Source organism: Phasianus colchicus, chromosome 3 (genome assembly GCF_987193195.1).
Source record: "Phasianus colchicus chromosome 3, bPhaCol1.hap1.1, whole genome shotgun sequence".
Classification (NCBI taxonomy): Eukaryota; Metazoa; Chordata; class Aves; order Galliformes; family Phasianidae; genus Phasianus; species Phasianus colchicus.
Genome location: NC_143438.1, coordinates 61506668 through 61532364, shown reverse-complemented (window position 1 = coordinate 61532364; position 25697 = coordinate 61506668). Strand labels below are relative to the sequence as shown.

General features: G+C 38.9%; 1 protein-coding gene and 1 long non-coding RNA gene across 2 annotated transcripts in view; one reads left to right on the top strand and one right to left on the bottom strand.

Annotated features, from left to right (window-relative positions):
- Window positions 1-2487, bottom strand: part of LOC149918633 (uncharacterized) — a 41156-nt gene extending 38669 nt beyond the window's left edge. Inside the window, exon 1 of the long non-coding RNA XR_016465202.1 lies at window positions 1301-2487. This is a non-coding gene — a long non-coding RNA (uncharacterized LOC149918633). The remainder of the gene's footprint in view (window positions 1-1300) is intronic.
- Window positions 1-19305, top strand: part of CPA6 (carboxypeptidase A6) — an 85919-nt gene extending 66614 nt beyond the window's left edge. Inside the window, exons 7-11 of the mRNA XM_090137679.1 lie at window positions 7223-7333; window positions 7594-7684; window positions 12647-12849; window positions 17457-17541; window positions 19116-19305. Of these exons, the coding sequence (XP_089993805.1) occupies window positions 7223-7333; window positions 7594-7684; window positions 12647-12849; window positions 17457-17541; window positions 19116-19303 (678 nt within the window). The 3' untranslated portion in view covers window positions 19304-19305. The remainder of the gene's footprint in view (window positions 1-7222; window positions 7334-7593; window positions 7685-12646; window positions 12850-17456; window positions 17542-19115) is intronic.
- Window positions 19306-25697: the final 6392 nt, after the last annotated feature.

Sequence of the window (25697 nt, the reverse complement as noted above, 5' to 3'; positions counted from 1 at the left end):
AAAGTGCTGACATTGATATTAATTGCTTCCAAAACCAGGCCTGAATCCCATCTTTTTACTTCATAGTAATGAGCTAAGAGAGACACAGAGACTGTCCAAGATGCAAAATGACAACACCTGCCTGCACAATGCTAAGTTTGAGACTGATTTATGAGAAATCTTGTGGGATGGATACTGCCAATTAGGCAGCCATTAGGCCTGTGGACCAGGCTCCAGAGACTACTTTTTACCAGGAATTTTGCATGATTTGAGGCCTCTGATTCTTCCTCAGGAATGTTTATGAAGTGCTTGATTGTGAAGGCAGGATATCTAAAATAATAGGGCATACATATATAGAACCAAAAAAATACAACTGTGTGACCAGAAGCAGGTCCAAGCAAGAAACCATGATGACAGCATGACTTTTAAAGAGGTCTGGTTATTTTTCAGTGCTGGGCCAACTGTATGGTTAAAAGCCCATAAAACTGTAACTTTTCCTGCTTTAAGAACTGCTGAAAGCCAGTTTAACATTCAAACTCATTCCGCAAAATTCCTCAGTCCGTGTCCTGATGGACAAAACACCTGTGGGATACTGCATCAACAATCAGAGCAGCACTTAGTTCATCAGCCCAGTGCTGATGTTCACTGTTAGGAATCAGCCTCACCTTCTCAATCACTTTGGGTAATGCTGAACTACATCAAAATCGGTAAGGTTTTAGGATTCAGGAGATTTATTTTCCTTTACTCTCCATAACTACCAGAGTCTCAAATGCTGCCTTTCTCCCTGGTGATGATGAGATTCAGACAGCTGTTTTTCACACACTTCAAAAACATCCTGATCTCAGGGCTCTGTAAGTATGTTATATGAAGCAACACATCAATGTTTGTTAAAGATTAAATGGTTGGTCTATCATTTCTCTACAGACTAAAGTCCTTGAAGGTGCAGATGAAATGACACATTCCCCACAGTCCAAGATTTCAGACTTCATTTAAAGAATGCTCATTGCACCTTTATTTAGGGACTCTTTGAGATAATAAATAAAGGGTTAGTTCACCCTCCCCATGATATACTTTCCATCTCAATTTTTTTCAAGTTTTCTAAGCAGAAATTTTTGCAGGAAAGCAAGTATAGACTTGACTGTCTCCCTGTGTGCCATACATTTATTTATGCCACTCCTGATCCTGGGGACCCTTGATCTTAGCATGTCTTTGAGTACTGGCTCTCAGAAATCTGAAGAGCTTTTGAAACTTTTTGAAATATCCCAAAGTGAATCAGAGGCATGCAAGGCCAAAACAAATACTGCACCTGCAGCTTTTTTACCTTCATCCTTTACCTGGATGTGCTCTCTTTCCAAGGTCCTTTCCCTTCAGCTAAAGCTCTTCAGCTGATGTTGGCTTGACTTGATTTTTTGTTGTTGTTGTTGTTGCTTATTAAACCACCATACCTGCTTTTTCTGTGAAGTCTTCTCTGGACTTTCCTCCTGTTCATCAGTTTTCAATTCACTCCTGAAGACCAGAAGGCTCTACAGGCTTTATCTTGTCCCCTCACAGCTCCCTCCCTATGTGTGAGTGGTTGTGACATGGTGAGGATGGGGCTCTGCACCTTTGAAGGCCCAGTCACCTGGTGATGGATCTCTCATGTAATACAATCGTTGGAGCTTAATTTTCATTATTTGCCAGACTACAGTTTCCCCAGCTGTCTTTTTAGTTGTCTAACCTAAGAAAAGAAATATCATCTTCTCTCAGTACTCCCTGTATATCCATTATCTGGGGGAAAAATCCATCTGTTTCATCCAGCAGCATCTATATTTGAAACACTCAGCCTTACTTATCTTTAGCTCATTCTTTTCTGTCAGGAGCTTCTGCCTGAAATGCTGTTTGTTTTTGCTCCATCAGAGAGTTCTCCTCTTTCAGCCTCTTCCCTCAGTACTTCATTCATCAGCCTCTCAACAGCAAGAGCCACTAATGCAAATGCAGAATCTGTTTTATCCACAGGTTGTTCTTTTTCTTCTACCAAATACTGTCCCTGCCATTTGAAGTTTCCATGCCATATTCACACCTGTCTATATCTAGGTTTTGCTGCTACTCAGCAACACTCCACAACTGGTTCAGTTTTGAATGTCATTTCAGCAGCCATCTTGCATCCCACTGAGTTTCTGCATCTCTCCAGCACATCCGTGCTACTGAAAACAGAGTTCACCAATTCTGAGCGGTAGGAAAATAAAGCAGCAGTGAACACTACCAACAAGACTGGGCCTTCAGTTGTGATGTTTTGGTGTTGGTTTTTTTTTAATGGATAAAACCTAAACCAATGCCAGAAAAGATGGAGTGCAATACCATTGTATCACCACAATGAGGCATGTGATGCATTGTTTTAAAAACAGCTGTAGCAAACTAGTTCTGTGCTGTGCAATGTTGCTTCCTTTTCATTCGGTTCATAGTGGATTTTCCCCAAGTTCTATTCAACATTACTGTTGTTCAGAGAAGGTCCTTTCCTTTGATGTGACAATTTCATGATGGCAAAAAAATAAAAAAATAAAAAAATAAAAATAAAAATGAAAATATTTCTGGTTTTCCTTTTCCAAAAGGAAAAAAAACCCAAAAACATATATATTGTATTATTTCCTTTCTGCAATTTCAGTTACTCAGCTGCAACTTCCTAACTATTCATGATCTTAGGAAGGTAAAAATTACTTTTCTTGTGCTTGCAGCTATTCATTTTCCACAGTGTGAATGCATTTTGATAAAATAAGAGAAAGTAACTCTGCAGCTGCTGCCTTGTTTTGCAGTAGGGACTTTCCAATGACATTTGCTGGTGAAGGCCTTTGTGCTGCTGAGTGTGTTCTTCTTCAGTGCATGAAGATCATTCACATTTTTGTTCTAACATATTTCTTGTCTTGGGGAAGAAATCCTGCATTATATTTTAGCAGTCTGCTCCTGAGTGATGATGTTGAACCAAGAAGTTGTATCTCCGAATTCCACTAAGATCTGTATAATCGTGTCTGGCTTCTTCCCACAAGATGCTGCATTTGCTAGGGTGGTCCTGTTCACACTGGGACATTCTTTAACATGTCAGTCATATTGTTGTCCCTCTGATTCTGTTCCAGTGTAATCTCCATTTCCATCCTTAAGTAGAGGCATCAACAAGCTCTTGGTATCCTGCAGATCTTTCTGTTTTGTAAACTTTTCAGTGGGCTCTCTTCTGAGTTCTGCAGAGTAGTTGTAACACTTTTAAATTTCTTTGTTGTTTCTGGATTCCTCCTGTTAGCAGTATTTTCTGTATACTGCCAAAGAGGAAGAAAGATTTTGTTTGGAAATAAACAAAGAAACAAACAAATAATTGTTTCAGGTTACAGGCATGATTCAAACTTTGACCTTTAAAGTTGGACTCTGCTATAAGATGTTTGGCTCTAGATACTCATTTGTCTCTTCTCCTTAGTAATGGGCTTACCACTCTGCTTGTGATATTAGTGCCAAAGCAGGGCACTAGTAGTAAAAAGGAAAATGGAAATTAAAAGATCTACTGTTTCCAACAACAAAGACGGAGAAAACAGCTGACTTGCCAAACTGATAAAATGGCCATGAGTGCCTGAATGGCGGATTACAGTATTGCCTTGCTAACATGTAAGAAATACAGAGAGTAGTAAAACATTATACATTACCACTAGAAGGTTGTTCTAACTGATGACTTCCTAAATGGGTAGAAGAGCTCGTCCTGCTTTATCAGGAGTGGTTTGATATGATTTCTGTTAGAACAGCAATAGAGCCAATTACCTGTGCTAAAATAGTAGCAGGTTAATTCAGCATGAATGTTAAATTCAAAACCAGAAATAACATAAGCTCACCGTTACCTTCAATTTAATAACAATTAACTGGGGAACAGCAAATCGTTATTAAGCTCACACACAGTTTCAGAGTTTTCCTCAATCCTGTCTCCTTGCTTTGTCCTTCTGAGTAAATCCCCTTACTTTATTAAAAGCACAATTGTATCCTAAATCCATTTTAAACTCCTGCATTTTATTGCCTTGGCTGTTTTGTTTACTTCATCCCCCAAATTAAATTTCATATGGACCAGATCCTCAGCCAACCTAAACTGGCACAGGTCTATCAGCAACCACCACTCTCTGCTGATCCAGATGATTGAGCCCCCTCCTATTAATCACCGGTCGTTTCCCCCATCCCCCAGGCAGATTGCTTGCATGTTGTTGGCAGGGATCCTGCATCATCTGTTCATTCACTAATAACTCTATTCAGCATTTATTGGGCCAGCCCTGCTCTCTGCGCATTCAGCAGCAAAGCTGCTATTGATTGCATGATGGGGAAGCAGAATTAAGTTCTATGAAGTAGCATCACTTTGTATTCTGAGAGCTCACTGCAAACTACAATGCAGTTAATTCACTAATGGCTTATATTCCTTTTGCTTGTGCCACGGTGAGGAGAAAATGTTTCAACACTGTTAGGAGGGCCGCATGATCATTATTTGGAAGATTTGAGAGTCACGTTCCAAACGATGAGCTGTGTGCTGTGCTCCAGGAGCAGCACACCTTGGTGCTCATAAGGCACACTGCCAAAGACCTCCGAGCTAAGGGAGGTAAGGTTATGCAGCCTGTATTGCCTTATTATGTGTATCAAACAAAATTACCAGATACAGATGTACTGTGAAGGACAAAATAATTTCAGGAACAAGGATGTGATCTCATACCAGTTTATAGCATCTATACTCTTGCTTTCTGTGAAAAAGAAAGGTGTACCAGGTCCATTATATTTTAAATGAGATGGTGCTCAAAAAGATGAACCAAATTATTAAGATAAACCATATATGCTTTAAAGAACAGAATTGTATGATTGATATATTTGGCTCTAGATCAATTTTAAGACATAAAAGTTTGAAAAGTCTTGCTGGGAACTGTAAAACCAAAGTTTCTCATAATATTTCATCAATGATGGCAGCTACTAAAATGATACAGAGTAGCTTTAAAAAATGGAAGGATGCTCAACATTTTGCAGTCTGTTGTGTTTTTTTTTTTTTTAAGTGGTGATTCTTTTATTTAACAAGAAAAAAGATGTCTTTCACAGAATTTAAAACACATTACACATGAAAAGGTATTAAAATATTTTCATTATGTCACTTTTTGCAGATTTGGAAAGGTTCTGAAATTTTTCAAAGCCACTTCATGTGATTTTAAGGAATGTATTGCCTTAAATTAATGAATTATCTGTAGTAATTTTAAGGAGATGGTTTTATGAAGTGTTTAGAAGAGTTCATTCTTCCAGCATTCTAGTTTACAGTACATTATATAACACTTCAGTGTAACAAAATGCATGATTACAGGTATAATTTGCAGTGAAATAATGGTATATAGAGAGGTACAAGCAATATGCCAGTTCCATTGCCTCTGTTACATAAATGCTCATCACAAAAACAAACTAGCTGTGTTTGTTAGCCCTGGCTAAAAAATAGAAAAACATTAAAAAGTCAAGGAAGTGATGTGTGGTGACTTGTTTCCTCCCTGACCAAATTTCTTCTCCCTGAAATAGGCCTGATAAAGAAGTTCATTTCCCTAGAGTCCCATTTTGAAGCACACCTTCATTCTGTTTTCACTGCAGTAACAGAGTCAGACATATTTAACATTCGTGCTTACATTATAGGCTTTTAATCCTGCTAAGATTTAAGTGTGTGGCAATACACAAAGCAGCCCTGCTTCAATATGTGTTTTTGGCATGCAGAACATCAATGAAACAGAGCCTTTTTTTTTTTCACAATCATTATTTCTTAGTAAGCATTGCTTTCAGTTTTGATGAAATTACTTTTTTACTATAGCTGAAGTTCCCTGAACACCATTACTATTATCCAGATGTATTTGTAGCCTTTCTGTGGCTTCCTTAATAAACAGAAATTGAATTTAAATGCCATACCTTTCCAGCTAAGAATCTGGGAAATTGATGGCAAAGGGGCCCAGAGACCTGTGACATCTGCGTTGGCCAGAGATACTTTTTCCAGTATCCCCATGGCTGCAGCAAGCTGCTTTCAAAAGCCCGCTGTCCTCCACTTCTCCTCTGTGATAACCTTGCTCTAATTCAACATCTCATCCCACTGCATGACAGGGTAATGAACAAGTATTGAGGAGTCTCATTCGGCCCTCAGTAAAGAAAAAAACAACATTCACATCCTCAAGGAATAAATTCCAGCCCCAGAAAAATCCAGTGGTATAGGCATTTTGAGTAGACATCCCATAAAAGGCATCCATCAGTCCCAGTGGCAGTGTCAATAATCCAACCAGCTGCATGGATTGGAGCCCAGAAGTATTGAAATCCTGCACTTCACTCCATTCCCTAGCACTTGTCAATTGAAAAGCTTTTAGCTTGCTTTATCTCAGAACAACTTTCCCTATTGTGCCCCAGATGCATTTCCTCTGGTATCCCGAGGGCTAGGAATACTGCAGGCCAGAATCATGGCAGCTGGAGGAGAGAAGCAATCCTGTTTTCTCTCAAAAGCCAGTGGCAATGTGCTGGGCTTTCCAGCTATCAGTGAAGCACTTCATTCCCTGCCTTACAGAATCAAGACTTAAACTCTGAAGTTTGATGCCTAGCTATAACCAGAGACTGTTTTTGCCACAGCAAGCTTTCTGAAAATGGTAAAGGACTCTACTGATGGCTAACAGAACCACTGAAGAGCTTCTCATTTTCCTACCTAGACTTCCTCCACTAACCTTCATACCTGAGATTCCCCAAAATTATGGGTTTTCTAAATTGTAAAGGAATAAGATGCCTGTGTTGATGATTTTGAACATAGTAAATTACTCTGAATGCAACAAAATCTTACGCAGAGTGAGCCTTAAATTCTTTTCAGAGGTGCTCTGACCTCACCGTCATTACCTTATGGAACCTAAACAAGCTTCCTCAGTTAAGGAACTGTTCCACTGTCTCTCAACCTATGTAAACAAACATTATGTACTTGTTTGTTTCTATGGAATGTGAGTTGTATTTTCTTAGCTATCAAAAGGAACAGAGAAGCAGAGTGGATACGGTCTTTTGAGGACCTTTTTTATTTGTACACATGCTCCCTTTAATCACATTTCCGAGAATATGTCAGCCTTTCACATACAGCTCTAGGAATGATAGAAAGGAGTAGGATCAGGCCAGTATATGGCCAAAGGTTGAGTGACCATTTAGCCAGTCGCCATATTTAGCCTGGAAATTGTTTTTGGTGTGGAAACTACTTTATTCGGCTTATCTTCTTTAGGCTCTTCAGACATACCAGACTGATCCTGCCATGAAAAAGATGCTAACTCAGCTGTATTTCTATGTCATGCCTGTATTTAATGTGGATGGATACCATTATAGCTGGACAAATGTAAGTACTATCACTAGTATTACACAAAAAATTATTCAGACAGGAAGACTGAATGCTTATTACACCATTCAAAGGTGACTTCCTGTATAATCTCACTCATCACTCTGTATCATGCAAAATCGGAGTAAATTAATTCAGTTAAAACAGAACACTGGAAATGATTACTGGGTTGAGCTTTTGTGTGTGTTTGTTTATGAACAGAGAGATTTTTGTCAAAATATAGCAATATTGCTAATTAACTATTTTAAAACTTACCTTAGGATCGGTTCTGGAGAAAAACAAGATCAAAGAACTCCAGGTTTTGGTGTTATGGGGTTGATGCTAATCGCAACTGGAAAGTGAAATGGTGCGGTAAGTCTGGAAATACTTTGGTCCAGCAGTTCAGATTACCCTGTATTTAATTATCCAACACAGTAAGTAGGTTAGGTCACATCTGTTGTGAAGTGTTCTCTTTTCCATTGTTAAAATTGAAGCTTCTTTTTCATAACGCCACAAGGCAGGGCTTAAATGTGCCTTCTATCTTAAGAAAAAAAAAGTCTAAACTTTCGAAAAAGGCATCTCATCAGAAAAAAAGTTTTTATGGTATGTGTGGCAAAATTAAAACACTGCACTGTAGTTCTGCAATATAACTCATTCAAAGCACAGTACTGAGTTTGGTCCATCATATTTCAGAATCTACCTGACTACAACTTTAGGAAACATTTTAGATTTATTTAATTTATCTAATCTCTGAAATCAACTTAGTTTTAGAATCAGATTTGCTTTGTTGGCCCCATAGAGAAATGTCTGAGAACATTTTAAGACTACTATTATTAGTGATTTAATGAAGAAAGAAGATGCTTTTAAATGCATGGAGGTCCATTTTAAAGCTCCTAGAATTTCTGCAAATACTTTCATAAAAAGTGACTTAAATTTTGCATATGGAATGCAGAAGTAATTAAATACTAGCAGATCTGGGGTGAAACAACTGAAAAAGAAAATAAAACTTATAGCAAGATGATGCAGCTCACACACAGAAGTCAGCAGTCACACAAGTTCTGCTGCAACTGACAGTAATAGCCCTTCGTTATGAAATAGAGTGTTTTATACCTGGTTCTTCTGCTGACCTGCTCTCCCATCTTAAGCAACTTTATTCACCTTTCCGAAGTAGTGTTTACACACTTCTAATTCAACAGCCCTTAGCCCAACCCTCTTCCACTGGAAGTCTCCAGGTGTTTCCACAGTGCTGACTGCTTGCAGTAAGTACTCTGCAATTTGTCTTGATTCTCCAAGTAGACATTTTTAAAATGTATGGATCAAATTAAGTGAAAATAACCTACCCAAGGTGATTATAAGTGACAAGGGTGAAAAGAATTACATATTCAATGCAACACAGACCTGTGAAATATGCTTCCAATTTCACAGAATCACAGAATCATTAAGGCTGGAAAAGGCCTCTAAGATCATCTAGTCCAACCATCAACCCATCACAACCATGCCCACTAACCATGTTCCCAAATGCCACACACCTACACATTTCTTGAAATCCTCCAGGGACAGTGACTTCACCACCTCCCTGGGCAGCCTCTTCCAATGCATCACCACTCTTTGGAGAAGAAATCTTTCCTAATGTCCAAACTGAACCTCCCCTATCACAACCTCCTTTCAGGTAGTTGTAATGAGATAGGTATAAGCCTTTTCTATCAACTACTAAATTTGTATCTATTTGCAGTAAAGAGAAGACAGACATGGAAGCAGTTACAGTTGTTGGATGAGAATTTCTCCTTTACAGAATATAGCCCTGCTACCATGATCTTCAAGGCTGCAAAAATAATGTAAAAATGAACCAAACTCCTACATCTCTGTTACCATCTTTTAACTAAGCACATCAGTCACAGCTGGAGGTATTTTGAGGACATATGTTTACTATTCAGAAGACAGCCAGCAGCTTAATTAGAATGAACATTCTTCTACATAGTCTTCAGAGCCGTATTATAGAGACCTATCAGTGGACATTAATATTCACACTGTGTATTTTCTTTCTAGTCCTAATTAATCTTTTTTTGGTTCAAGTCATTCTGCTCCTCCCTCTCCCCTATCTCCTGTATTAAAAATTCTCTCCTGTATTAAAACACTCCCACTGTATTTAAACTCAAACATTCTTTGCTGAGTCCCAGTAATGCTTACTCATTTTTTTGATAAAAGAAAAAGAGTTTTTGTGGGCTGAGTGAAACTATAACAATACACACACATTGTATGTTTCAATCCACTGCTTGTTGCATTTCTTCCCTGCACTACACGTGAAAGACAGGTCCTCACCCTTTAAAAAATAAAAATTCTTCCAGGGTTGCTCACCATCCCACTAAGCACATGCCCTGCTTCCTGCACCAGACCCCAAATTCCACCTTACTCTATTTCAGCAGAGAATAAAGAGCTCTTTCATGGCCAGGGCTGACTGGTGCTCAGAAGATGCTCACCCAGAGCCCTGTGTTCTCATTAATATAACACTAAATGAAGCAGAAAAGAATCTGGATCATATCACACTTTGAGACTTGTATAATTGTAATGCATTTAAAATTTAATCCTGCACACACCTTTAAAAACCCTTTAATACAGTTCAGTCATACCTAGAGTTCGCAGGCAAGGCTTGATCTTCCCCACTGGGCTCCCAGCAAAGCCACACAGACCTACTTGGGAAAGATAGCACAGCATCCCCTTTGGTCTCTTCTTCCCATCTAGTGCAGGGATTTGATGTAAGCTTTATGATATCACTTCTGTATTCCATAGGGGCTGAAAAAAGGGCTATATCACTTATTGGGAAAAATGTCACTGCAGCCCCCTGTGCCTAAAATAGCACACACAAATTGCAGACAGGCCTAGCTGAATACTGACTGCAAGATCTCTGGGGTACAGATGTTCTCTGATATACATATGTGCAGTAACTAGCACAATGGCTTAATGTTCTTGAGATAAATCACAGAATCATAGAAGCATAGAATATCCCGAGCTAGAAGGGATCCATGATGATCGTCGAGTCCAACTCCTGAAGCAACAGGTTATGAGACAGCCTGGAAGGGAAAAGGAAAAAAAGACATTGTTTTGCAAGGCAGAAGACTATTCTGTGCCTTGCAATCAGTCCACAAGATCATAAATTTAAAATCAATAATTAGTTACAAAGATTTAAATCATTTCATATGGCAAATTCAATGAAGAAGTTTGCATCCAAAGTTCCCAAGAGAGAAGTAGTAGGAGTACAAATTTCCAGTACATCCCAATTTCCAGTGCACCTCATTGCTCACCGAGGACAGTGCCTCACTCTGGCAGGAGAAGTGGCTGCAAGGAAGTTCAAGAATCATGCTCCAGTCATCTGTACTCCCAGTCTTGTTTCTGTAGCCAATCAGATTTTGTTTTACCAGTCTCTGCACCCATTTCCTTTGCACCTTTGATCTCATGAGGTATATCAGATGATACTTGCCCTCCCCCAGGTACAAAAATAAAGCAGTATGATGACATTTTATGCAATTCCATTTTCTTCTCGTGACTGTAACTCTGAAATTTCACAGGAGTTGATAGCACTGTTTCATTTTTTTTTCCTTCTTGTTACTCTAAAAGAACTTTCAGTATGAAAATCGAAGATATCCTTACACTGTCCATGGGCACCATTGAAACTCAGCCTCTTTACCATCAGCCACCTTCACTCAAGGAAAAGCATTAACTATAGCTGGGATTGCAAGTGGCTCATGATAGTAGGCTGAACAGTATAGAGAACCTTTTCTTCACTAAAAGTAACTAAACTGAGTCATATTTTACTACTGGGTCATTTAACAGTAAGCTTGCAGGATTATGCTGTTTATTAATGGTTCAGCATACAACACTGCTATGGGAGATGAAGCATCCATTAAAAAAAAAAAGAAGAAAAAAAAGCATTGGCTCTGCAGGCTCTGTGAAATAGCTTTCCTTTAGCTATATTATCTGACAAGACATCGAGGCAGGGTACTCTTGAGATTTGGATGACATGTTGGCCATCTGTTCTGCAGGGAGGACACCATCTGCCCTCAATATAACCCTCCCATATCCACTGCTATCTAAGCACTAATACCTTTTGATATCCTCACCTGTGGCCATTGAATGATAGCCTCATTTTTCCTTTACAGATGAATTTGCAGTATAGGATACTTTCACTTTAATTAATTTATTTATTTATTATTTATTTTGCATTAGGATGATTGCGTAACCTTGTTCTATTTCATACTATCATGCATTCTCACTCTCACTGCTCTTTTCTTATTATTTGAAGATGGAAGTACTTACTATACAAATGAAAGCTAATAAAACACTGCTTTTGTAAGTCCCTGATGGCACAAGAGAATGTCACAAACAAACTATTATTATTCTGCAGGTCAAAGTAAAACGTGGCATTCTGAAATCACAGTGGATAAAAGAGTAGCATGGATTTGCATAAAAATTGTTCTTTTAGGCCCAGGCCCTCAGCTGTAAATGAGACAGTGGCTTAGAAACAGAATTGTTAGATGATAAAGGAGCCACTGCTATGTCTCCTTTTCTGAGTTTCATCTTTCACTACCTCATGGGATATTACACGTAGGCTTTGCTTCTGTAGCTTACTGCCACCTGAGCAGGATGATGTGGTGAAAGAAATCCTCACAATTGAACCCCTGCCCCTTTTGAAAGAAAAATAAGCCCTGTGCAAGCTGAGATGATTTCTATTTTAGCTAACCGAGCAATCATCCCATGCATCACATCATTTTTTTTTCTCATAGGGTTTATAAGAGTAAAAATAGGCAGTGGTCAGGGAATTTCTCCTGTTTTAAACCAGTCTCTAAGGTAATGCAAATTAAGGTTAGCTACCTACCATTGTAGCTATCACTTTATAAGTTAGTAAATGAAACTACTCTTAGAGGCTGGATTTGTCCTGGCAGTGACTAGTGACAGGGACACAGTTCTCTGATTTCAAATAAACCAACTGAAACCTTGAAATGGTTTTAAGACAAACTTCATGCTGGAATGCTATAAAGAGTGCCCCTCGTACGGAAAGTTACTGAAGAAAATACTGAAGAAAAGTGAGGTCAGACTCCCCTTTTTCTGATGGATTAAAAATCTGACCTCTGGGAAGCATTGCATGGAGCTGGCCACTTGGCCACTTGTGCGTCTACTAGATGAGCAGATTGCTGTACTGAGGTCCCACTGGCTCATGCCCATCAGTCACATGAAAGCAATTTGTTTATTGCTTTTCATGCTTTTGCACACAGGTCACACGGGCTGTCCCTTAGAAATTCTCTGTGATTGTTCACCATCAGCTTTCTCATTCCATTCTAGATGAAGGGGCCTCACTTCACCCTTGCGATGACACCTACTGTGGTCCCTTCCCTGAGTCTGAGCCTGAAGTAAAGGCTGTTGCTCATTTTCTTCGCAAACATCGTAAACAAATAAAAGCCTACTTGTCCTTCCATGCATACGCACAGATGCTGCTGTACCCTTACTCTTACAAATATGCAACTATTCCAAACTTCAGCTGTGTGGTAAGTACATTAGCGCTGGGGAGAATGCAATTCACCATATAGCTTTTTTTGGTACAGTTTTGTCCTGAGAGGAGAGTTGTTTCATCCATGCTCTTCACTTATTTAATACATAGCAGTATGCATTCTGGATCTGCTTGCAATCTCGTTTCTAATTATATAACCTTCACTTGAAGTGAGTCAGCAGTAATTTGATTAAAATGGTATAGTGCCTTCCATCCATCAGTCCCTGCAAATTACCTGATAGCATAAATCCCTGGGTTTTAATCGTAGGTATTATCATTTTATTTAATTTTATTTAATTAACAGTAAGAATTATGTAGTTAAGTCCTTGGGCATCTATCTGGAATTCTGTCTATACATTCTCAGAACAGAGGCACAATTCTGAGTGTGATCTGTCACTCAAAACAGAGTGACAAATCTGAGGCACAAAAAAGATTGTCTTCAATTTTATGACCAAAAAATAAAATGAAAGTGGTTTACATTGATCCATTAGAAGAAAAATCTGGTAGATTTCACTAAAAACAAAGGTTCTATTGCTTTATGTATCAGGCATAGTGTTTTCAGCACTTTTCAACAAGCAGTTAATTAACACCAAGTGCTTTGGAGCTTTTGTCTATTAGGAGAATAAATTAATAGTGTGGATTTTGATGCAAGCCTATTGATCTGTGAATACATACAATTCATGTATTCCATGCTCATCCAAATGCAGGAAAGCCATTCACCCTGCCTGCAGTTTGAAATCTGTTGTTAGCCAGCCTCCTCTGCACAAAACCCTCCCTTTAGCCCATTCTCCTAGGAAAGTATTGCTCAACCTTCACTTGCTGTTTGCTCCTGTTAACAGACACCCATTGCAGCAGTCAGTAGCAAGCCCCTCTCTTTTGCCCTCAATTCTTGGTAAAATTACATTGTCCCTACATCTCTCATTTTGGTCTTGAAAGTTACGGTGACATTTAGCTTACCAGTTTAAGCTTGTTTACTTCAAAAAGAGCTTAACCGCATCTTAGATTTATCCTGTGCAGAATAAATGATGTGTTAGTCCCTGGAGACTCGCAGAAGTTTCACTCTGCTGCCCTCTGAGGAGGCTGAGCAGCAAGCACCGCACAAACTGAATGCTTTGTTGGTTTATTTCTGTTATGACACTTAATTTCATGAGTTACCAAAATTTCTACTGTGTGATATCATTCTTGGGAAACAGAGAAAATTAGAAGTTAGCTTTGCAGTCAGTGGAGCTAAAAATATAAGATCCTTGGGGACTGACTGTGAATAAATCTGTGAACCTTGTTTTTATTCTACCTTCTCCACCCTTTTTTGGGGAGTAGCAAAGGGAAAGAAGAGCCTCCCAAATGAGGTGGTAACTATTACTTACCAAAAAAAATGTACACTTGAAATTTTAAACCCCAGGATCTCATTTCTTTGAAGACCAGCAGGTGCAGGCATTCTTTCTTTTTTTTTTTTTTAGAACAGCCAAGACAGAAAAACACAAAGACGTGGTGGTAGAAAGAATCAGCATCTCCTTTGCAAGATGATTGCTGGCTATCAGCAACATTCAGACTAAAGTAAGAAAACAACAGGCAGTGCCATGAAATTCATCCCAAGGAAAAGGAATCTCTAAGAGTTTTCACACACATTGCCAAGTCTTTAATGCATGTTCTTATTGCTTGGCAGCTATTCCCTTTTCGAGGCAGGGTGACTGTCCCTCAGTGCACACACTCTGACTTTCCATCCACAGCTGTTAGACTAAGGGAGCTCATTTCTGATGAGTGCCAAGTGTCCCCTAAGTTTGTGAGACCTTGGGTCCATCAAGCTTTGCATCAGAGAGAGTGGTGTGCAGACCTAAAGCAACAAAGAAACAGTTCTAGACAAATGGAAGTCAAATCCCAATAATATTCTGCCAGTATTTGGAATCCATCGTTATTTTTACTACAATGAGGCAAAAAAGAACAGGGAGGTTGGAATAAGGAACTGAAGTAATTTCCTGTTATTTAGAAGGTTCAGTGAGGGTATTAGAGTGAAAATGAATGGAATACTGTTATTTATTTATAAGTTTTAATATTTGCCAACAGCCAAAGGCTCCATCAGCAGGTGGCTCCTTTGAACAATCTTTAATATTTGAAGTGTCTCAAATGGTGACTTAGGCTGAGGTTTCAGGTTCTCCAGTTCTCTTGCAGAATTACAGTGTGTTGGAAAGTGGCAGTCCCTGTTTCCTGTTGCTGATGAAACAAGCTTTGCTGGTCTACGTGGACTCTCTACAGAGAACTCCACATGTACAACAGATAGAGTATTTGGTGTTAACAGAGGGGTGCAATTAATTCCAAGCAAAAAAAAGGGTATTTCTGTCTGTGTTGTATCATTCTGGAGAGCTGTCAGTTACCATTTAGATTAAAGTGTTCAATTATTCAGAGTTGCTTTGAAAGGGGAGAGCTGTGTACTGATCACAACATGCATATTCTGTTCTAATTTAGGCACAAGTCTCTTATTAACACTCTCCTGAAATCTGTTCTTTTAAGATGCTTAAAATGTAAATCATACTTTAAGATTGAAGAAAACAAAAAACAAAGCAGCAGAAACATTTATTCACCTAGAGAGTTTTAAATTTCACCTACTGTTTGTTCCTTTTTTTCCTGTGCTATCATTTGCTGTACTGTTTACAGTGAGATTAAATGACACAGCTGAGCTTGTGTATCTCTTCATAAATATCTGACAGTTCTGTATGGAACTTTCTCCTTTACAGTGCTCAAAGGCTAGTTGCTTAGGTATGTTCATGATATGATCTGCATGGCATAACGCAGATCAGCACAGTCCCCAGTTTCAGCTGCATTACCCAGCAGTGGCTGTTAGCAGCAGCCCTCAGGGCTAAGAGCCGTGGGGGAACACCTGCCTATATGCCCTACATATTTGAGTGGGAACTACCCAAGTATTTCTTCACAATGATTTCAACATAGCTCACCCCTTTTCTGTCATTGTTCTGTAAGTCATGCAGGGAGCACATGCAGCTCCGCATGTGTAAATGGGGAGCAGTCCCGATGACAGCACTTCTCTCTGCCTCAGGCCTCCCATCACCTTCTTGTGCTTGGTATAGGTGAGTCAGAAGTTGCCCTTCAGCAGTATTTGGCTGCCACATCCCAGCCCTGCATTGACCTCAGCAGTGCAACTTCTCATGGAGGTATGATGGAGATGAGGGCTGAGCTGCAAACACCAGGCCACAGTCTCCAGAACAGAAGTCCTGCACTAAGAAATGAACTGAACAAATCCAGTTTTGCCTAGCAGAGTTTCATAATGGGATTAAAAAATTGCTCTTTCCTTTTTTAAGAGCAGTTCTCATTGTAAAACTAACTGCCGATAGCCCTACTTGCTCACCAGTGCCACCAGTGAGTAAAAATGAATGTGGGTCATTTTATTTTTCGGAATGTCTTTTTAAAGCAATTTTCTCTAGCTCGTCTTCTGGAGTGGACAGAAATCCCAAACAGGAATGTCTGTACTGGTCAAACCAGAGACTAAGCCAGAATTCTGACTCCTGGCAATGGCAAAGGACTGGAAGTTCAGAGAAAGTGAATAAACTCAAGGCAGGTACAAAGTAATCCTTTCCAGTGCATTCATCCATGTCTGGTGAATAGCAGCATAAGAACCAAGTTCATCGGGATTTGCATAAACTGAAGACTACAGCTCTTCAGGAAATAAAAATGCTTAACTACTGCACTTTCCCACAGAGGTAAAAATTCTAGCAGTTTCTAGCTCCAATGATGTTCTGTATAGGGAGATCACCACATTTTCTAGGTGTCCCTGGCCTTCACTCTACATTCTACAGGATCCTGTCTTCTGAGAATACAATATTCATTTTCCTTTCCAACATTTGCACCTTTTCTTTGTGCTTGCAAGCACTGTTCATTATGACCGTCAGAATTTGCCTTGGGCCAGGCCTTCTGCATCCAGTATTACAGAATAAACCTCCTAAATACAGTGCATCCTTATGGATCTTGAAACACAGACACTGATTTTCCTTGCACAGTTCTGAATTTGCATTTCTCCAACAGTAGAAATAAATCTCCAGGCCCATGTCATCTGGCACTAAAGGAAGTTAGACCAATTGTGAACATTCTCCAGTCCATCAGAGATTTAGGAGAAAAGTTTACCCCTTTCTCTCTTCCCACTCTGCTCACTTAACCACTCTACAATGTAGTCTTCACTCACACAGCAGAAATGAGGTTTAGCAGACAGGGAAATATGTGCAGCTGTTGGCAGAAAAATGTTTGCACAGCTTTTATTCTGCCTAAAAATGAGATTATTTTATCCCACTGTCTCACATGTTTCCAACATTTGTTGTGTCACTGAATTGGTATACATACACCTACAATTACAGATATTTAATGGCTGATTACTCACAGTACAATGAGTTTATATATGCCATGAAAATACTGAATCAAGTTCTCAGCATGTCAGTAAAAATAAATAATGTATTTCTCGCTTAAAAACACTTTAGGTTAGTTGCCATGAGCTTACAGAACAGGGCATTGCAGCAGTAGTCAGTGACACATAGCTCAGTTTTCAGCTCCAGTGCAGTATTTAATTCAGAATCTAATTTATGCATTTGTTTTTTCTCCCCCACACAGGAATCTGCAGCCTATAACGCTGTTAATGCTCTTCAGTCTGCCTATGGTGTAAGATACAGATACGGTCCTGCATCCAGCACTTTGTGTGAGTTTCCCTCTGATGCAGGTGTATAACTACCTATAACAAGGAGACCATCTTTGTTATAACAAAGGAAGTAAATACTGTTTAAATGAACTTTGCTCCTGTGCATGGTGAGAAAGGCGGAAGAAGTTTTGTAACTGACACAGTCAGTTGATTACAAAAATGATTAAGCCAACTGATGCAATAAAAGAGATTAAAATGCAATGCATTTGAAAGAGCAAATCCAGCAAGTAGCGTATTCAGAAAATATAAAAACAGATTTTTCTTTTATAAAAGATCTTTATCAGACATTGCAAATGCACTGCGAAGTTATGAAGCATTTGAGAGAAAATAATTCAGAGTAGTTTTCATTTTTGACCATTGCTTTGTTTTGCTCTCTGTGCCCTTGTGACAGAGAGCTCATTCTAAAATCTAAGATGATCTTCTTAAAACCCAGGTTTCAAATTTCTCAGTGTTTAAATGATGATAACTGACAGCAATGGTATCTGTATGTAAATATCTTTCATTTTTCAGAGATTAATTTCAAATGCACTTTCTCCTATAAACAAAATGTCTTTAAAATATGCCCTTTAAATATATAACAACACTTGTCAGACAAGCTCTCCATGCAGACAGGAAAGAGGAAATGATATTCAGTAGGTTTCAGAGAAACATCATTCTCTCTCTACTTAAACTATGAGGCCTATATTCACTTGGCAAAGAGACCGAAAAAGTGAGGAACTTAAGTAAATAGCAAGATCTATCACAAGTAATCTCCTGCATCTCCCTTGCTGTTGCTGTATTTTGGTTGAGGCTTTACGTGTCACACTTTATCATGGGTCCCCATCTCATAGCACAGTCATCATCTTGTGCTCATTACAGTGCAGTTGTTTGCTGTGTCGAAGGACCAGCACTGTGAGTTAATGCTAGAACTGCACAGAGGAAAGCAGGCCGCATAGGAGATGGATCTTTATATAAATGTAAGTGTCTTGGGTAATCAGCATATGGAGATAACGATAAGCATAAGAAACACGCTTCCTCTGGAAGGTTTGTTAATATTAGACACCACCTATGCAAATGCTCTCATGCTGTAAGGAAATCATGAGACAATGAGACAGAAATGAAAAGAAATCTTAAAAGAACTTTTAAAAGGAGAACATAGTTTATTTTATCATCTTTTTTCCTTCTCTCTGCTAATGAATTGACTGGAAAAAGCTAAATTGAGGAGCATGCAAGCAAGGGTCCAGGTGGGAGATCTTTGTGGAAGCCAAGCTTTATACTGCACTCACTTGGAGACAAGAACTGTTTGGGGCTTTATACTAAAAGTTCACTTTATTGAATTTTCGCTTTACTCAGAGAAGACATTTATTAATTTTTTCCTGTGAAAATCAAAGGTCTAATTCTGTATTGGGCTGATCATCTTTCACAAGGTTCTGGGCATCTCTGAAGAGTGTTCAGGGTCAGGGAACAGCAGCTTGAGTTGCAGGTGTACTCACAGTGTGCTGTAGATAAAATGCCACAAAAACTATCTCGCACAGTCAACATGACCCGCACTGAAATTGTTTTTTTTTCAATAGTTGCTGAATTCTCTATTTCAGATGTGAGTTCTGGCAGCTCTATGGACTGGGCCTACAAAAACGGCATCCCATATGCATTTGCGTTTGAGCTGCGCGACACCGGGCACTTTGGATTTTTACTCCCTGAGACGCTGATCAGACCAACCTGCACAGAGACCATGCTTGCAGTTAAAAATATCACTTTTCATCTGCTGAAGAAATGTCACTGAGAGCTATTTCTAGGCTCTGGAACAGAGAATTTTATTTTCAGAATTAATGCCTTTCAGTGAATTTATCATGCTAAGCTTGGCCTATAGAAGCTATAGAAGATAATGGGAAATATGGCATTGTTTCTACTAGATTCACATGGCTGGAAATGGAAAAAAGTTCATAAAGTTGATATACTATCTTAGTTATCCATTTGATGTAACATGCTTAGTTCTTTCTTGTGATAGATCTCTGATGGGGACTTCAGTGGGGCAGGCCCAGGGCCACATATAGATGACTGAGAGAAAACTCAGTTTCCAGACTGTCCCTGGCCTTACTGCTTTCCCAAACATGAAGACTTCCCTTAGCAGAGTTTCTCAAACCAGGGGATAAAGTTTACATTCATGTATACGCACTCTGAGCCCCAGCATGGGCCCATGTCTATAGCAGTAAATGGCAGTATGGCATATAGTTCCAGCTAGCTGTGCTACAGGTAGCAAAGCGGCTTTCTTCTGCATGTATGCATATATATGTATTTGCACTTCTGTGATTTCTTTTCATATAATGTGAGATTTGACCCAGTGTTCCCTTTAACTGTTAAGAAATATCTACTTTCCAACGTATACATTGAAATGGACACATTACCTTTGAAAATGTAACTTCTGTAGAGACATGTAAGAATTATAATGAAATATTATTTAACTATACAATACTGTGCTTTATGGAAGGACAGTAGCTGACAAAGCAACTTGCCACAACATGGAGCTTGGAACCAGACAGGCAACAGGTTCTTTTGGGTTTTGCTGTAGTCAATCTGTGCCCATTTCCACCAGCAGAGGATATAGACTTAAACTGCAGTTATGGTGCTATTTTATTCATTGGTAACCTTGCAGTGAGTTCTGTGGCTATGTGGCTCTTCTTAGAAGTCGTATTTTTTGCATGCTTTAAAGGTATTAATAATAGATTCTTAAGTGGGACAGAGGTGAAATCAGAAGCTTTACAGCTGAAAGAGAATAAGCACCATGTTGGAAAGAATAATTATGTGAAAACACAAAAAATGTAACAACTTGTTGAGGTTTTTTGGGTGCTTTTAAAATAGTATTTTTTCATCATATTATATCTGCAAAAGCATATATTTTACTTTATTATTTTTGAGTTTAATCTTATGCCATAACAATTTAAATAAGATGTATTTGTTAATAAAATCATCAGAGGCTTTTGAAGTATTCTTTGTATTTTATTTCATTGTTACGGCCTTAGTTTGTGGATTTAACAATTTTTCTTATTTGTAAAACATTTCTGACACCAAAGATGCAACACTTGAAAAAATCTACATCCTCTGTACTACATGCTTGAACGTAGATAAAGGACAGCATGTATGAGACTGGGGAGCACTATATTTTAATAAGAATACCACTGTCTTCAGGACTGCAAAAGGGAACCAGTTAAGCAAAGATGACAGAATCTCATTCTCTGCAAATTTAACATTTTCCTATTAAAATGTATTTATTTTAAACAAGTTTTCTGAAAGCTTGTCCAGATTTGATTAGTTCAGACTTGCCTGAATAATATGAGTTTCTAATCTGGTTTAATTAAAACTTAGGGGACAGAAGCACTAAAAATATCTACCCACTGGTCATCTCCCCTTTGCTTATGACCATAATTAATAAATATTTTGAAAGCAGCAAGAGCAACCTTTTGCTGTGTACTAATTCTTGACAAGCAGTCTTGATTGTGTGTAAGTAGTACTAATTGTCAAGAGTTATTCTGGATTTAGGTAATAAGATCGAACTATTACAAGGACATGTGGGACTGAAGTGAAGGACAGAAGGTGTGAAAGATGCCTAATCAGCATAAGGCAGTTTACCACTGCAGTGCTACACTACAAACTTTTTCACATATGAGCCAGGAAAAAATAGATGTGAAGAGCTGATTCCTGTTCATAGTTCAATGCTTCATCACAAGAAGCATTTCAGCTTCATCTCCATACCATCACATCTCCACTGGTACTGGAAAGTACTTGAACTCCTGAAAGAAAAATAAAAGAAAAGACAACTAAAACAAAACAACTATTTTACTTTAAAAAGATCCTAACATTTTAGATACAGGTGACCCTGTATAGGAATAATGACAAGTATTCTCACACATCTAAGAAGCTTTGACATTTAGATATATTTGATTCCAAAAACAATGGATGAATAAATCTGCATCCTGGCTTCTGGGTAGACTAAGCCTGAATACTATGTTTTGCGTGCAGCTGAAACCTCAGAGCTGAGCTGAGTTGAGTTTTGAAGATCTTTCCATATCGGATAATTCAGTGACTCATAACTGAATGCAAATGTAAACAGTCTTTGACTCCTTTAAGTTCAGGGTCACTAAAGCTGATCTGAAAGACAGTCACTGGAAAAGAATAAACCCTATTTCCTGAATTATGAATCTGTAAGACAAATAACAGTAAGAGTGATTCAAAATAGAGCAATTTACCCTAAGGAAAGAGCTATATATCAGCTATTTGGGTACAGAACAACAGCCTTTTTAACTTAAAGATATTACTTCTTTGAACATTTCTTACTTGTCTCCATAATTACTTACATCTCTTCCCAGTGTACTTCCCTTCAGCAGAATTGGTAACTGCTTTTGAGAAATGTGAGTTTATCTTATGATGATAGGTATCGTTTATCTTTCAACGCAGTAGAAAGCACATGAACAGCAAAACAGTGGTTAATTAATCTAGCAGACAAAATCAGATATATATAATCATTATGTGAATCCGGGAGTTACACTTCCATTGATTACTGATAGATTAAATACAACTGTTTCTGTAACTTGGAAAAAGTGTTCAGACAAGGCTTTGTAAACATCTGTTCTTTCCTTTGATAGCTTTTATGTTTTAAGAACTGTGAGGTTCTTAAAACAAGCCCACAGCTCTGCCCAAGCACAAGAATTATCCCAAATGAGAGCTTAGAAAGATTCCAAAGGACTTTGAACTGTCATTCATAAATTGATTTTCAAAAATGACCTTTATCGGTTGAATAAGCTACTGAGTTTAGTTGCAAATCTTGAAGAAAGAACAAAGCTGAAGGCTGAAGCTCCACCATCTTTTTCGGAAGTTGCTTCAAAAAGACCACTGTATTTGGTCACCCATGTAACACATAAAGCCTACAGAAAAATGCAGTTCTTTTTTTGAAATGCCTGAAATTTCAGCAGAAAGATTCCAAATGACCTTGAATGCCAACATTCATTTCTTGGAAACAACCAGTACCAGTCAGTTTGTCTACAAAACAAACTGCAGCATGCTGATTGCACTATCTGCTGGAGGACTGCACAAAATAACTGCTTAGTGAAAACACTACACCTAATTCTTACAGTTGAGAAGAAAGTATCACATTTCCTAACAAAACGAGGTTAATATTTAACAATTCTAGTTTATTCGTGTTAAACAACACCCTCCCTTTTTATGTTTGCATTCAATTTAATGGCACTGCTCAAAGAGTGAAATGTACAGAACCATGAGTTGAGCAACACTTTCGAAAGCCCTTTAACCTTCCCTTCGGCTGTGAGAAATTACTGTTTCCATAATTTCAATAAATCCAACAATATCCATAATCCAATGCTATATAAAGTCACATTCATTGCTAAAAATGCTAGTCTCACACATAACGATTTAATGGTTTTGACTTTTGAGACTAAAAGCCAGAATGCTACCAATTTCATTCAGTTCTTAGGTGATGGTAAAACACCAGAATAATGCCTCAAATATATAGAGATGAACTTTCCACCTGCTGCAGAAAACAGAAATGAGAACAGAAATTCAAAAAAATTACAGAAAGAGTTTTTAAATATGAACCCTGTGGCATTAGTTATATTTCATCACACAAAATACTTAAAAAAAAAATCTGTGCACTGAAAATGTAGGCCACATGGAATGCTTAATGTCCAATTTTCAGTCTCCTTTGGGATAAAAGTTTAAGATCTAAAGAGATCTAATTGTTTCTTCCTATCGGTGTAAGAAAAAAATCTGTGTGGGGGCTCATCTGTGTTCTGGCAGATTGTATCAACACCCTCAAGCCACATCCGCGCTCTGTAGTCAGCAGCATAGGTGCTGGTGGCTGGTCTGCCTTGGCTGAAGGTGAACTAAAGTCCAGAGTAGCTTTTCACACTCCTGAATGTGCCCATCTCCCTACTTGAGAAGCAGGTGCTCAGAAACTCACATCCTTAAGATTCATATGATGTCAGAGGGGCCTACCTTAACAACAAGGTCTTTTGTGCGTATCTGCAAATTTGAGATAACTAGGGTCACCTCAGAGCAATGAGCTCATACATGGTTCTACTTAGCAAGAAAGGAGATGTTTGGAGCATTTAAAGAATACTTTGGAGTACCATTAAACCCAGAAGCCCCTAAATGTTTGCCTCTGTCTGACAGTCAGAAATGCTCAACCAGAAAGTCACGGATCTTTGCATGTGCAGATCCTTTCAAATGGTCTCCAGAGAGACTAAGTCAAGCATGGCAGGGCTTGCCCTTGAACTTGTGCATCAGGGAATACACTCATAAATAATAGATCCAAATGTTAATTAAAAAATGTTGCCACTATCCCCAGTCATGCAGAAAATGCACTGTCTGTGACCAAGAAAATCCATCCTTTGCAACAAAACATGGGATAATGTTGTCATCTGTCCTGCCTGCTCCAAGGTTCCTGCTACCCTACCACTATCTGGCATTATTGGAATACCTGTCGGCTGAATAGTCATAACAGGGAAATATTTTATTCTATCCTCAGGTCTGTAGGAGTGCACACTTTTACTCAAATAATAGATAACCAGTTCTGAAATAAATATTGTGGTAGAATTGTGAGCAGGTGTTGTAGTCTTTTGTGTAGACTACTAAGTGCCAGGCTGTTCCTCTGCCTATCAGTACAGCTTGATGTTATCAGGGAGAGTGTCTCATCTTTTAACCAAATAATGAGTCTTTTTTATTAACCAATTCTGAGCAGAATATCAAGCTAGGTCTGAGAAAGTTTTGCTTTATAACATAATTTTCCGTTTTCTTGAGAATATTAGATATGTTGGAGTCGCAAAAACAAAAACATTACAGCAGTCTGAAAAATTGGCCAAAATGACTGATCTACTTACTGTTTTGTTTTACTTTGTTTCCAGATTGCAAAAATTTGGGTTGATTGGGCAGGGTGAAACATTCTTCTGCACCTAATTAGCCAGAAATAGCTGTTGGTTGTGGTTTTTTAGGGAAAAAAAAAAAAAAAAAAAGCAAGATGGCATATTTTAAGCTCTTTACACAGACTAATTGCTTTGCTCTGAATTAAATTATCACGTTCACAAAGCTGAATGCGGTTTGGAAAGCAGCACTGTTATTTTCCTGGGAGTTGGCCAGCTTTCCAAGGGTTAAGAAAGCAGTGCTTGCCTCTGTGGCAGGAGAAGCAGGGCTGCTGTTCGGCCTTGTTAGCACAGAATCTGTCAAAAAGGCAAAATGTACTGAGCCTTATCTCACAGGGTAAATTTGCTACATCACGCTGCACACGGCTCCTTTTCTCTCCTTCCATTCCCAAACCAAAGCAAGTTCTGTCTGTCGGCGACAACTTCGGGCTCTAACAGATTCTAATTTTCGGTGCTAAATTTAAGCGGTGAACCTGTTAAAATGTGCCAGCTTCCCCACATACCTACGCAGCCCCATTCACACACAAACAAGGCGCCTGTCTGCACAGTGTGTACTTAGCGCGTGAGGCCTTACATAATGGTGGCGCTGCTCTCCTTGGGAGCGGCAGGGGGGCAGGCAGCAGGCCGCGTGTGTGAGCATCTCCCCTCTGCAGGCACTCCAGTTCATTCACCAACACTATTACAACTGTGTCAGACCCAGAGCTCTTCTTCTGAGATTCCTTCAGTGTATTTCTGTTCTGTATCACACAGAAGCTCCAACCATTGTCCATACCCTTTGTGCACTGCACAGCACAGAGCCAAGGGGTCAGGTTTTGCTGTCATGAATGTCTGCTCCACAGTGGGCCTTACTGTGAGCTGTTATGTCTTCAAGCCTCAATGCTGGCTGCATCCCAGAAAGTCTTTGCTATCCCACTGGTTATGACAAAGGCCATGTATCATTGCCCAGAGTGACTGAAGGGGTTTCTGAGCTGGTCCTGGCAGATCCAGGAGACCTTTGGGAAACTTACAGGCCACCAGGATTTGGGGGCTGCTTTAGCCTATGAACAAGCCTTCTACATAATACCCATTCGCAGGTATAAATTTTCAAAACAATAAGTTTAGACTAAAAAAAAGAAAGTTTCTTTTACATTTGAAAGATTTTCTACTAAGACTATTGCACTGATTTTAACAAGATAGAACTAACACAAAGTTGCTGTCATCCTGACGGCTGTTAGGGAGTCAGTGGATCCAGGTCACTTCCTGTCAAAC